Source organism: Eucalyptus grandis, chromosome 2, assembly GCF_016545825.1.
Source record: "Eucalyptus grandis isolate ANBG69807.140 chromosome 2, ASM1654582v1, whole genome shotgun sequence".
In the NCBI taxonomy this organism is placed as follows: Eukaryota; Viridiplantae; Streptophyta; class Magnoliopsida; order Myrtales; family Myrtaceae; genus Eucalyptus; species Eucalyptus grandis.
Window position 1 is genome coordinate 53,259,236 of NC_052613.1, and position 13,270 is coordinate 53,272,505.

A 13,270-nucleotide genomic window follows, 5' to 3' on the forward strand; every position below is an offset into this window, starting at 1 on the left:
AAACTCCTGATTGTGTAGGTACCCCTTCTGGCAATGTTGGAAGAGTATAATGCATTAAGGCAAGAAAAGGAAGTCGAGAAGCATAAGCAAAAGGTTCGTGTCAATTTACTCTGCCATGATGCACTAGTTTTCTACAAATTCATAGCTTTTACACTTTCAAGTCATGGAGAGTTAAACTTTTAAATACTTTCAGAAGCCTCCTTAGATCCACTGATATATCACGATTCTTTATTCAACAGTAACCTTCAAACTATTACTGACTCCATATAAGTACAGTTTCTCTTGCTGGAAAAGAAAAAGGTCCAGCGTCTACAGACCCAGGTGATAGTTGAGCAAGAGAATTCAACTGGAGCCAGGCCAGGCACTAGCAGTAGACGCATTTCAAACAAAAGCTTTAATGGGAGTTTTGGCCAGTTTAGCCCAGTGAACAGAAGGTTCTCACCAAGTATCCAACAACTAGAACCAAACAGTATCAGTTCATCCATTCAAGGAATATCCTTCATAAAAGAACGGAAAAAAAGACCTGGTCAAAAGAGGTTATCAGGGCCTCACCTTTCTTCACATTTTAGAGATGAAACAGCTTCAGTAGTATCTACTTGTTCAGGTCCTATATCCCCTTGAATCTTCAGTCGAGGATTTTCTAGTTGAGTTCAGATAAAATAAGTTTAGAACAGGTTGAATTTCCACGTGTGAATGAATTCAGTCGGAAGTGCAAAAGATAAATTCAGTTTTTGTGTTTGCTTGAATTTTTCTTTTTTTGTCCATAGTTTTTCTATTTGAGATATTTATGTATTTAATTGCATGCACTCCTTGTATGGCTTTACCCAAAGTTTCAACAAATGTCATCCTTCTCTTTTTTCCCATTATAACATGCACAAAAATTACACGATTTAATTCTATAAGAACGACAGATGCGATGTTCAAGGTGCACTCAACTCTAGTCCACCTTCACCTCCAAAAGTGCCTAAGAAACTGAAAGGCATAAACAATATACGTCACTGAGAGACCGGTGGCCAAAAGAATTGCACGCAGCATCTCTGACCCAATGATGCCTATTTCAACAAGCACCCAACAAAGAGGCAATGGAAGATAGCTTCAGAAATGAGAAGCATCGATCTTTAACCATTTTGAACCTATTCAAGATGATTGAGGAGGGTTGGACTCGACGAAACTCCCAAAAGTCACAGCAACAATCCAGAAACAGATTTAGGCATGGGCGTCTGTGATTCGTATGAGTTCTCCACTACTTGTATTCACATGCGGAACAGGAAAAGCAACTCTTTAAAACTGAATTATAAATCGATCTCAACAATAAGCGCCACTCCGTCTTTTGAAGTCCCACATCACCGATCAAGAGATTCAGCAAAAACGAAAACAGTCACCTCAAATAAGGGAACCGTCGGCATGGCCAAAAGTCAACCCTAGAAAGCCCCAAAATTTCAGGGCCATGGTCACTTTCGAGCAATTAATCGAAACAGAATATCCAATATACACATGTAACTTACTCGTTGGATTAATGACAATCTGAACTAGGGAAAATTAATCTTCCTGCAGGAGGAGCAAGAACAATCAACAAAAACTATTTCCCCCAATTTAGTCACGGTTACATCCAGAACCATCAAACCGGCGCAGTGCTCTAAGAACGAGTTAGCCTGATCAAGAGACTTCACTCACAGGCTTGCCGAAGAAATCATCGATCCGCCGCGTGCCGGCCGGAGCCGGCTTCTCGGCGCCAGGCCGAGACCGGACCTTCTCGGCCGACTGGCCATCGACAGACTGGGCCAGCGCAGGGAGCGAGTCGAGCAGGAAATCGCTGGTCGGCCGGTGCCGCTTGACGGCGATCCTCATCTGGTCCAGCTTCACGGTCTTGCGCTTCTTCTCGGCGGCGACCTGCGCGGATCTCTCGGCGAGGAACTCCAGGAAGAGCTGCGTGGAGCAGGTGACCAGGAGCAGCGCCTCCGAGTTCACCTTGTTGATGTCCCTGTCGAGCTTCATGATCCTCTTGACGCGGCCGGTCGGCAAATCGGGCCGGATCGTTGAAGCCGCGTCGTCTTCTTCGGCCATTGTCGAGCTCGAAATGTGGAAGGTGAGAGAGAGAGAGATGGAGAGAGAAAAAGAGAGAGGGGTTAGAAGTGGCGGGAAATGCTCGATTGGGTTTCCGGTTTCCCTCGTTCCCGGTTTCACGTTGACGCTGACGAGAGCCGTGTGCAGTGCGGGCAAATACAAGATCCCCTCTCCTCGGCTGGGCTTCTTTCCTTTTGGGCCCCGCAATGCAGTTTGAACTTCTTAAACATAATTGCTTTATTTGGAACAAATTCTATATCAAAATAAAAATCGAACAGAAAAACTTTGCATTTCCAAATGAAGATGGGGATTTTCAATCTGATATCAATCGATGTTATTCGCTCTGAAATTAAGATTTGTAATATTTCTTGCATGCCGTTGTTCAATTAGGTAGATGGCGTGGCCAAACACTCACGAGACTGATTTGTTTTTTTCTTTTCTTTTTTCAAACTGAATTGATATTGTCTTATCTTTAGCATGTTGTATCCTCTAGAGTTTTCAACTCTTTTAGTTGTTTTTACCCTATACTTTCTTTCCTTTCTCAACCAAATCGATGTTCATTGCCATCTCGTCGTGTACAGTTTACCTTCCTTTGGTTGCTGCTTAGTTCTACGAACTTTTTGACTTGTAGAGACTTTTGCTAAGAGAATCAACCCTTTTCTTTGACAGAGACTGCTTACGATGTGAGGTCTTAGGCAATATGAATGATATCCTATTCATCCTGAACTTGCTCTCGCAGACATGACAGCCCAACATTAGCACCTTAACAAGCACGCTTACAGTTTGTGCCCAGATTCAAAGAGAGATTCCACAGGTATGAACGCATAGTTGCACCAGAACAACTGACAGTCCAGCACACACTACAGGGGCAAAACCAGATATTGAGCCTCAATTCTGCTGATGATGTGCCTATTCAATTTACATGTCCTAATCCAAGTGCAGCAACAAATTGCTGCGTCGGATCTGCGCAGTACATTGTTGTGCTCCCAACTCTCCACCATAGAATGGTTTGCTCGGTGAGTCAGACTTGGTGCAATGCTAAGAAAGAGAACTACTGCATGCGGTAACAATGTGCATGCATATTTACATCATTGAGTACAAACTACCAAGTGCTGAAACCAGAGAGAAGTTAAGGTGAGAAAGCATCTGAAGATGGCAATGGCTCAGCCTTCACTGAATCAGGAATAGAAGCTGCTTGAAGGCACAGAAGCAATCTACAGGACTGACTGATGAATCGGCGAGAAGTTGATTCAACAAAAGATCTGATGTGCTGCAACAGCTCAGCCTTGACCAAATATGGAACAGAAGCTGCATAAAGACACAAGAATGCACAGCTTTCAAACTCGCATGACAGATGAATACGAACATATACTTAAGTCTCAATGCTCTTAAGTGCAACACAATGACATCAACTGGATGTACTCAGCGACAAGAAATAAGATGCACAGAACCAAATCATGATGGAAACTATTACGTCGTGGCTCGATGAAGTTGAGAACAAACTTTATGCACTTCACACAAACCAAACAATGCGCCACTAACGATTCAGCAATTTTCTTTATCTTGGAAGTGTGTTGAGATGTAGCACTTGCTTCTTCTCAACAGAAATCTTTTCCAGATTTTTTCCTCTAACCAAATTTTCAGGGATAAAACTAGAAAGAGTTTTCAGTTTTCCAGATGAAAGAACCAACAACTTTTCTAATGATACACCACAATCTCAGACAGAATTCTATAAGCCCCCAGTGAACTTGCGTCAAATTACAAAAGAAATTGCAAACGAAGAACACAAGTCACTCTTCTGAAACATAGCACTCAGAAAAACTAACAGTAAACAAGGGAAATAATGAAGCACCGTAGGAAAACCAACAGTAATAAAACTGAACAAGGGAAAAAAAAAAAAAAAAAGAGTCACCCCTGCCCTTTGGAGTAATGTCATGTATAAGATCATCCACATTTACATTAGTCCTTCTGCGTTTCCTAGTGAACTCCCTGCAAGAATGTAAAAAAGACTACATTTGTAATTTGGAAAGCTCCAAAAGTCTAACGCCAGTAGGATTGCACGTGATTTTAAGAGACAACCGCAACTCATAGAGTAAGTACTATGAAAGCTCCATAACATCCATGTACAGTGCTGTCAATCCCTACAGTATTCAACGCTATTAAAAGTAATTCCAGTGTTTTCAGAGACAAGAAGGGACAAAAACATAATTCATCAATCCCGTGAACACTTGCAAACAAAAAAAAAATCAACTTGTACAAATGGAAGATATAGCACACGTCTAGGTAGAAGAAAAAAAAACTCTATTTTCAATGAACAGATGACAAGAAGATGATTGATCCACTAGATGGCATAACTCGAATTGTGCCATCGTATCAGCAAAAACAGATGCTCCCAACAAAAGGTAGTAGATTGTGCAATTCCAGGTGACAGTAGTTATGACCAGGCCGTATGACTTGTGAGGAACTAGATGGGATTCTGGAATTTTCAAGACCAAAATGTACTTGGCGGATATTATTCAGATCTTTCCTAGCAAATCTGTTGTCTAATTCAAACCCCTAAAAGAACTAGAGCACCAGTCCTCGCCTCAAACATACATAATCAATCAATAGCGATCAATCAGGGAGGATGTACTCCGGATGCCGATGCTACCTGCAAAGACCTCTCATCCCATCTATCCAACCACATTCAACGAGCCCCTCCCTCAAGAGCTCCTCCAGTCGCTCCTTCTCCCCACTCTCAATCAACTGCACATCACACTACCCACCATGATAACAAAATCCTCATCTCGATCGAACCGGGAACAACGAAAAACGAAATACTCAAAGACTTCGCTAAAATTGAAACCAGCGGGGAGAGAGAGAGAGAGAGAGACCTTGGTGTTGATGGTTTCCCAAAGCGCGGGCCGATGATCGCCGCCATCCTCTGGTTGCGGCGTCGGTGCACGATCGACGGAACCTCCCCTGTTGCGCACCAGAAACGTCAAAAAGAGCATCAGCAATGACAGGTCGAAGCTTCCGATTGAGAAACTCACATTCGGAACAAGAACTTCGGCGTGCTGCGGAAGCTAAGCTGAGTGTCACCAGCGATCCTCCTGTATCAAAGCTCTGACAGAGGACTATATAAGCTCTCCGGTGGTGGTGATCGACGATTAATGGCGGCCTTAGGTCGGTGGAGACGACTCGATGTGCATGCAGCTTATTTTTTTGCAGGAAAGCGGGAGTTTGTGCCGGCACCGATGATCAATCGGCCGATTCGTTGGGGACAGTCAAAAAGGCCCAATTCGAGGAAAATCAATTGGGCCGACAAGCAGGCCCATCTCATTCGTTCTGATTTGCGAAATAATATAAGGACAATTATCTAACGTGTGAGTGGTAAACCACGTTTGTAATTTAAAATGTCGTCCCAACCCAAGTGAATCGTTAAAAACTTCATCCCAGGCCTATTCGGACCTTAGAATCCTCACGATCTAAAGCAATTAAAGGGTAGAGCTAGGGCTTGATATGATTAAAAGATTGATCTAATTGAAAATTGTGGAATTTATGGGTATCAACATGTAAAAATAAGGAATATATCATAACGGCCCATTATCCCCACAATGCAAATGGACAAGTGTAGGAGACCATTGTAGAAAGAAGCTCTCTAACCTTGATGAGGTACCTTTAATGAATATTAAGAATCCAATGTTAGCCCCTATTATAAATGGTAAACTACGCTTGTAATTTGAAGTGTCATCATCAATTTCACTAAATAAGTTATGCATCATTCGTGGTACGGCCGCTACATTCCGTAACCTACACTTGCTAAAGCCAAAGACTATTGCTAAAAATCTAGCATCTCTGAAATGAATATTCAAGCCATCAAACTCAAACGTTTCCACTCATGCACATCGCTTTAACAGAACGAATAAATGATGTGATGTTCTAACTTCTTCTTCTTCTTTTTTTAATATTAAAAGGGATGAAGCCCAAAAGTTACAACAAAACTCTCCTAATAAAATTTGATTCAACCTAATCACCTATCAGTAAAGGAATCAAATCTAACTTCAATTGAAAGAAGAAAGAACCCGCAAGGAGAGATAAACCAATCTCTAGAAGCTTCTTCCAAAACAAATTGATCCTGGGACGGTTACGGGGTAAATTCGTAATTAGGCAACACACCCAACGAATTACAAGTACGATCGCTTCCGTTTGAATTTTTTTTCCAGCCGTTGTTGCATGGACGACTCATGCACTTCCCATTTCACTTTTACTCAATTAAGCGCGGTCAACCTGAGCTGACCACGGTTAAGCCTCACCTCCAACGCGTATAAAATTCCTGTCCAAACGCTTTCCTCTCCCGCCAATCAGTTCTTTTCTGCTCCGAGATCTTTCAAAAACCATCGCCTCCCCGCGTCCTCTCTCTCTCTCTCTCTCTCTCTCTCTCTCTCTCTATATCGCTCGATTTCTTCATTTCTTTCTCGAAGCTTAAGGGCCATGGTGAGTTCAAAACTCGGAATCTAATCAGCGATTTCAGTCGTTTCTTCACGCGACGCGAGCTCGATCCTCACGTTTTCCTGCTCGATCGTGCAGGTTGTCGCGCAGAAGCTGAAGGAGGCCGAGATCACCGAGCAGGACTCGCTTCTGCTGGTAACTAGCTATCTTTCTGACTTGAATCTCGATTGGAGCTGTCGTGCATTATTACCGATGGTTGCGATGGAGAGATGCTTTAGTTTTCGACTAGCTCCTTTGCGGTTTCAACCGCGTTCTAACCTTCTGTGCACTACAACTGATGGTCGCGAGATACTCTCTGCTTTCTCTAGTTCCTGGCTTTAGATTTTCATTTTGATTTCGGATCATGCGGCTATGAACTACGTGGATGCCAATGCGGTTTAGTTGAATGTTATAGAGATAGCAGTTTGAGTGTGTGCTTTAGAAAATTATCATCTGCTAATCAGGCTATTCTTTGTAATGAGCTGGTGCACTTGTTTAGTTGAACTACAGGAAAATCGTGAAAGAATCCGAAATGACGAAATTCTCACTTTCCTCAAGATTGTACGGTTAATATGTAACTCTGTCTCTGTTTTTTTCTATACCAGTTTGGAATCCAGATGACGATATTCTTACTATCAGTACTTATTTTACGGTTTATGCATTAGTTTCTCTGAATAGTTGTTTGCATTTCAATCCTCGCTTTTGTGATTGTTATAGCTTCATATATCTTATAGCTTCGCAAGGAGAAAAAGGATATTACAGAGCATCCAGCTAATTTCAGACCGCTGCTTTTTTTTCTTTTTTTTTTTCATGAAATAGACGAGGAACCTGCTCCGCATTGCTATCTTTAATATCAGCTACATCAGAGGCCTCTTTCCTGAGAAGTATTTCAGCGATAAGTCTGTTCCGGCCTTAGGTGAGTTTGTTTTGGTCTGGTTTTATCCTAGTTAGGGATTCCTGCTTGTGTGTCTTTTCAATAGTCGGCCTGTTTTACAGAGATGAAGATTAAGAAGCTAATGCCAATGGATGCTGAGTCCCGCAGAATGATTGATTGGATGGAAAAAGGTATGCTGATACTTGTTCCTTCCTCAATTAGTTTAAGAGGTTCTGACCAGAAGTCTAGACCTCTGTTCGTTTTCTTTTGTAACTCTTATTATGTCATTTGATGATTCTACCACAGGTGTATACGATGCACTCCAAAAGAAGTATCTGAAGACGCTTCTCTTTTGCGTCTGTGAATCAGTTGAAGGGCCTATGATAGAGCAATATGCATGTAATCTTCCAAATGATGCATTGTTTGTTTCCGAGATATTAAATTTGGTTGATCTCATTTACTCCACTTTGATGCCTTGGACAATACACTTCAAAGTGTAGAACCAGAGTGTACTGTTTTATGTGGAAATGAGTCATATTTTGCATTGATTTTTTAGGACAAATTCAGAGTTTTTGTTTGAGGCTCTAGGGTGTTTTGTCTTGCAGTTTCATTCAGTTATTCCAGTCCAGATGGCCAAGAGGTCTCTATGAATATCAGTCGCACGGGGAACAAAAAGAGAAGTACTTTCAAGTCAGGGGCAGAGATTACTCCCAATCAGATGAGGTAACTTGTTCAGAAGTCATATAACATTTGTGAAACTCCATGGCAGTTAACAAAATAGAAGGCTTAATTTGCGATGGAACTCTTCAATTTTTAGGAGTTCTGCTTGTAAGATGGTCCGCACTCTTGTTCAGCTAATGAGAACTTTGGACAGGATGCCTGAAGAGGTAAACCATGACTCTGGAGGCTAAGAATTCATGCTCTTGTTTTGCTCGTCTCGTTTTAGAACTACAAATGACAGAAATGTAAAATGTTGTATTTCAGCGTACCATATTGATGAAGCTCCTCTACTATGATGATGTAACGGTATGCCTCTTTTGCTGCTTTCAAATTTTGAGTTCCTCTTTTAGTAGCCAAGAATGCTTAGTGCTTCTATCTTGCTTAAAACTTATCTTTGAGTTCAACAGTAATAAAAGGTGGAACGCAAATAAGGTGTCTGTTAGAGGCTGTGTGCTCACACTGATACTGCAGTGTTTAATGAGCAGCTTTTGCCCTTTTCAGTCTATAGTCTTTGCATGTAATGTATGCATGGATGACTTGAAACTTCATTCTGGTGTTTTGAGGTTGTGATTAGTGAGACAAATATTGGGAATAAGAAAACTATGATTGCATGATATCATTTTGCAGCCTGCAGATTACGAGCCTCCGTTCTTTAGATGCTGCAGCGAAGAAGAAGCCCATAATCAATGGATGAAGAATCCTCTGAAAATGGAGGTCGGTCATGTGAATAGTAAGCATCTCATACTGGCTCTTAAGGTAAGATATTAAGACTACCTGAACCTGAATGCTCATGATTATTCTCACTGTATGCTTGATGAGCAGTCTAGTAACTATGATGTTGCAGGTAAAGAGCGTGCTTGATCCTTGTGGGGATGAGAATCATGACAGTCAAGATGATGAAGTGAGCTTGGGAGGGGATTCTATGCAAAGGGATGATTATTCTGAATCTGACAGTGAGGTTAGGTCACACTTTACCAAAACCTCTGTTTTTCTGCATTTTAAGCTTTTGAAGTATTCTAGCGCTGGAGAATGCTCATATTTATTTTATGTTTTTTCAGGTTAACCATTCAGCCGATGACCATTACATTGTTGTGCCTATTGGTACTTGCACAAACTTCACCCTCATGTTATTGGAAGCCCCTTATATACTACCCTTCTATATTTCGACCATCTGTCTCTTTGAAAGTGACAATTAGTTGGACTTTACAGAGAAACAGCAAGTTGATGATAATGGCATTGTCGATGAAGGTACCATTTTTAAGAAGCAAATAACGCTTAATTTCCCTGGTTCACGAGAGTGCTTTTCCTTTCTCAGTAAAAACAGACTATTATTAACAGAGTCATTTGAAACAAAACGGTGAAGTTTTGACTGCATAGCGGGATCTAACTTTTTCAGCTATAGGAAGTTATGGTAAGAGACTACAGATAGTTAATTAATGTTGCATAATATACTGTGCAGATGACACTCAGGATCCTGTGGAAGATGAACAGCAATTGGCCCGGGTCAAGGACTGGATTTATTCTCATCACCTGGGCACTGTCAGACTAACAGACATCCTTTCAAATTTCCCAGACATCTCATTGGTAAGGACTTTTTCTGTTCTTGATGTTTTTCTACAGCTGCAGAAGAGATTTATCAACAAGAGTCCTAAATTTTTCAAGTTACATCTATGCCTGGATAACATTTGTGTTTATTATTAATAATGCAGGTCCTGATCGAAGGTAATGGAGGTTTTCATCCCCATAAAAGTTTAAGAGAGATCCATATGCTTTTTCTGATTTATGGATTTATCCATCTTGAATATATTCAGAGATTGTGGACAAACTGGATAAGGAAGGTGTTATATCAAAAACTGCCAAGGACACCTACACTGTAAACAAGCATAAGGTTGTGAGACGAATGCCTTAGTTCGCTAAATTTCCTTCAATTACCTTTGCTTCTTTTACCCATCGTCAACTATTTGTATTGTAGGTCATCAATTTCTTTGAAATATTTCATCCTTTTTGCTTCTGTCATTTTTGGCTAATAACCTTTTCTCGGTCGTTAAACTTTTCAGGCATCTGACTTTGATTTTCCTGAGGTGAAGCTGGAAGGGGATGGTCAGGTAGTTCCAGCAGGTGACAGAGCTCCCTTGGTTGATGAGCACACGTACATGAAGGTTCTTGTGCTTATCCTTTGCTTTTTTTCTTTGAGCAAAGCAGTTGAAAAATATGAGCGCTGTTTTGTGCTCTATTTTTTTTTTTTTTTTTTTCAGTCTAATGTTTTGTGCTCTATTTGGCTTGCATACCTTTTCATCTTTCTGATTTGGTTCATCTTCTGTACTTCCATACGAGTCTGCTTGATCTCGTCCCATCTATGCTTCATTCGAAGAATGACTAGATAGATGAATCTCCAACCAAAAGATGGATTTGTTTTCATGCACTGGGGAAGTTACACTAGACAGAACAAGATTATGACATTACTGCTCATATTTTAAAACATCCTTTCAGTGTGTAGATACGTAAAATGATTATGAAGATTATACTAGTTACCCTTGCCTGAGTATCTACATATTCATTTTGTTTTCCTCCAGCAAACCAGGTAGTGAATTTTCTTTCACTCAAATGATCAAATAGAAAATGAGCTTCAAAATTTGGGGTACCTGAAATATTTCCATTCCTTCAAAATGTATACCATCCTTCCAAACTTATACCTAAAGCGGGTTTTCAAGAGAAAAAATTCGATGCTATAACTTCGCTTCAGTCATGTGTGCACACTGTTTGATTGTCAAATGCCCAATGATTTTTGTTTTTCTGGGCTTCTTGATACAGAAGTATTTGAGAGATCACTGAGCAGATGATTTATGTGTCGACTTGAATGTCATAATCGTAGGCTTTGTGTCACTCTCTCCCAATGAAGTATGTCACGGTTACGAAGCTTCAGGATAAGCTCAGTGGAGAAGCTAACCAGGCCACCATCCGGAAACTCATTGATAGGATGGTCCGTGAGGGCCTGGTTGAAGCCAAAGGCAGTCGCAGGCTGGGTCTGCTGCATTATGCTAATTTTTTGTGCTTAATCTTATTTTTCTTGATGAAGTTCTTGATCTTATCAACCCACGATTCTCCAATGACATAGGTAAGCGTGTTATCCATTCTGATCTGACCGAGAAGAAGCTAAGTGAAGCCAAGAAAGCCTTGGAGAATGACGCAATGGCAAGACTGTCTTTAGTTTTGCTGTGCCTGACTTTCATCTTTCACATGCTTGAATGTTATTGTTCAGTACTTAAGCTCTTTCGACTTCAACAGGCTGTGGATACTCATAAGCAGTTCAGCAGCCTCCACCCTCAAGAACTCATGACTAAGGGTAATACAATATCCTCACGGAAGAGTAATTTGGCCTTCAATGATACTTTCCTTTTTTTCTTTTTCTTTTTTTTGGGTTTTCCATGGCGAGGTTTTGATTTATCAGGGAACAGCCACCCGGACATGTCCACCTGCGGCATCCTACACTCCATTGGATCAGATCTCACGCGCATGAAGGTCAGATCAGACCAGAGTGACCAGACTATTTCTGGGATGAAGGGGAACGAGAACACTCCCACGAGCAGGGCCAAGGTGAATGGTGATCAATCTTTTCATTTCTGTTTCTCACATTTAACTATTACATGTTTGCACACGTAACAGTAAGGTCAATAACGATGATAATACTAACATATATGACTCTCTCTCTCTCTCTCTCTCTCTCTCTCTCTCTCTCTCTCTCTGTGCACCAGTCGGTGGCCTCTCGGGAGAGCTTTATTCCAGGAAACCAAAACAGCAGAACAAATGGACCGACAACAAATGCTGACGACATGGAGACTGTTGCATACAATGGATCCACTCAGGATAAGCAATCAAGAAAAACGAGCACAGTACGAATTCATGACCCCATTTATATTCAAATGATGCAGTTCTCTTGCTGCTTCCAAGGCGTAAACATGATCATTACATCGTATACTTATAAGGGCAATTCATTTTTAATTTCGGCCTTCTGCAGGTTAAGGACCCGATCCTTCAGTACTCAAAGCGCCAGAAGTCACAAGCCCTCTGAGGACCTTGTCATCGTGATGCTATTGCCAGGGAACTCTCCACTCGATTCAATATCTCATTTGCTCTTACCCATAAGATTTCGTATATTTCTGGACTTTTATTGTCCAAAAAAAAACAACAAAAAAAGAACCTGCATTCGGCCCATCAGCATATATTGAAGAAGGTGAAATATTTGATGATGGAATTGGCAACATTATTCTTCTAAGGCAACCTGGCATGTGCAAGAAGTTTAAGTCTTTGATAGATATGAAATTGACAAATTATTAATCTTCTACAGCAAACTGGCATGTGCAAGATATTTTCAGTATATAGCAGTTCTCTGCCTAGGCCTAGCATGTTTACTCCTTTACTGCTTTAGTTATCCTAAAAGCTGATGCTTTAAATACTAGCCTCAACAAATTGCAGGATCAATGCTTCTTGATTCAAAAACTGTCAAAATAAAGAACAACAGCAAAAGATCCAGGAACATATTGAAGATTTAGTAGCTATTAAGGATTTCAATGCCCCTCGTAAAATGAGGGTGCTCAGCTAACGAAATTTCAATAGTAAGGAAAATGCAAACTCTCAACAAAGATTTGCATCACCAAGAGCATTATCAACTATAGACCGAACAGGGAGAATTCTCTGAAGTGCTTTACTGATAATACTCTCCAGAAGAGAGGATTTGTCTATTTCTAAGCTTTATTAGAGTGCATGCCGACTGGTGACACGGCCAACAGCAATTAAAATGTCTACATGAAAGCACGCCCACATGTGCGTAGTCATTAAGTAAGTCTATGCACGTTTTTTTAACTACATGACAACCAGAGGTCCAGAACAAAAACAGCAAACATTCACAATGATGTATTTTTCGGTACACCACAAACCTAATGTATGGATGGCCAACCGGGCATAGCTAAGAGATGACACTGGCCAATGTCAGAAACAGAGAGTGGCTACATGCATTTACATAGATGCATAAACACACTAAAAGCCTTAGGGGAGAAAAAAGATAGAAGTGCTGCTAAAAATGTACTTCATACTGGCCAAAAACGGGGTAGTTCATAACAAGGACAAGCAAAAAGCATCCCCAAT

General features: G+C 40.9%; 2 protein-coding genes, 1 long non-coding RNA gene and 1 other non-coding gene across 4 annotated transcripts; 2 read left to right on the plus strand and 2 right to left on the minus strand.

Annotated features, from left to right (window-relative positions):
• On the plus strand, positions 1-863 carry LOC104433670. The gene is made up of 2 exons (XR_005548020.1): positions 1-93; positions 277-863. It is a non-coding gene; the product is annotated as an uncharacterized LOC104433670 (transcript).
• A 404-nt stretch (positions 864-1,267) lies between these two features.
• LOC104433669 (nuclear transcription factor Y subunit C-8) lies at positions 1,268-2,197 on the minus strand. Its single transcript, XM_010046501.3, has one exon. The coding sequence runs from the start codon at positions 2,062-2,064 to the stop codon at positions 1,657-1,659; it is 408 nt and encodes a 135-aa protein (XP_010044803.2). The 5' UTR covers positions 2,065-2,197; the 3' UTR covers positions 1,268-1,656.
• A 748-nt stretch (positions 2,198-2,945) lies between these two features.
• On the minus strand, positions 2,946-5,216 carry LOC108956315. Its single transcript, XR_005547635.1, has 3 exons — positions 5,097-5,216; positions 4,938-5,025; positions 2,946-4,053 (listed from the first exon to the last, which is right to left on the minus strand). It is a non-coding gene; the product is annotated as an uncharacterized LOC108956315 (long non-coding RNA).
• A 1,200-nt stretch (positions 5,217-6,416) lies between these two features.
• LOC104433672 (meiosis-specific protein ASY1) lies at positions 6,417-12,531 on the plus strand. The gene is made up of 21 exons (XM_039304780.1): positions 6,417-6,540; positions 6,634-6,690; positions 7,354-7,450; positions 7,531-7,599; positions 7,715-7,807; positions 8,014-8,131; positions 8,226-8,295; positions 8,393-8,434; positions 8,756-8,884; positions 8,973-9,086; positions 9,187-9,229; positions 9,338-9,376; positions 9,588-9,712; positions 9,838-9,850; positions 9,940-10,016; positions 10,186-10,287; positions 11,001-11,151; positions 11,244-11,471; positions 11,577-11,722; positions 11,881-12,018; positions 12,144-12,531. Exons 1-21 carry the CDS (start codon positions 6,538-6,540, stop codon positions 12,195-12,197), a joined length of 1,908 nt encoding a protein of 635 aa, XP_039160714.1. The 5' UTR covers positions 6,417-6,537; the 3' UTR covers positions 12,198-12,531.
• Positions 12,532-13,270: the final 739 nt, after the last annotated feature.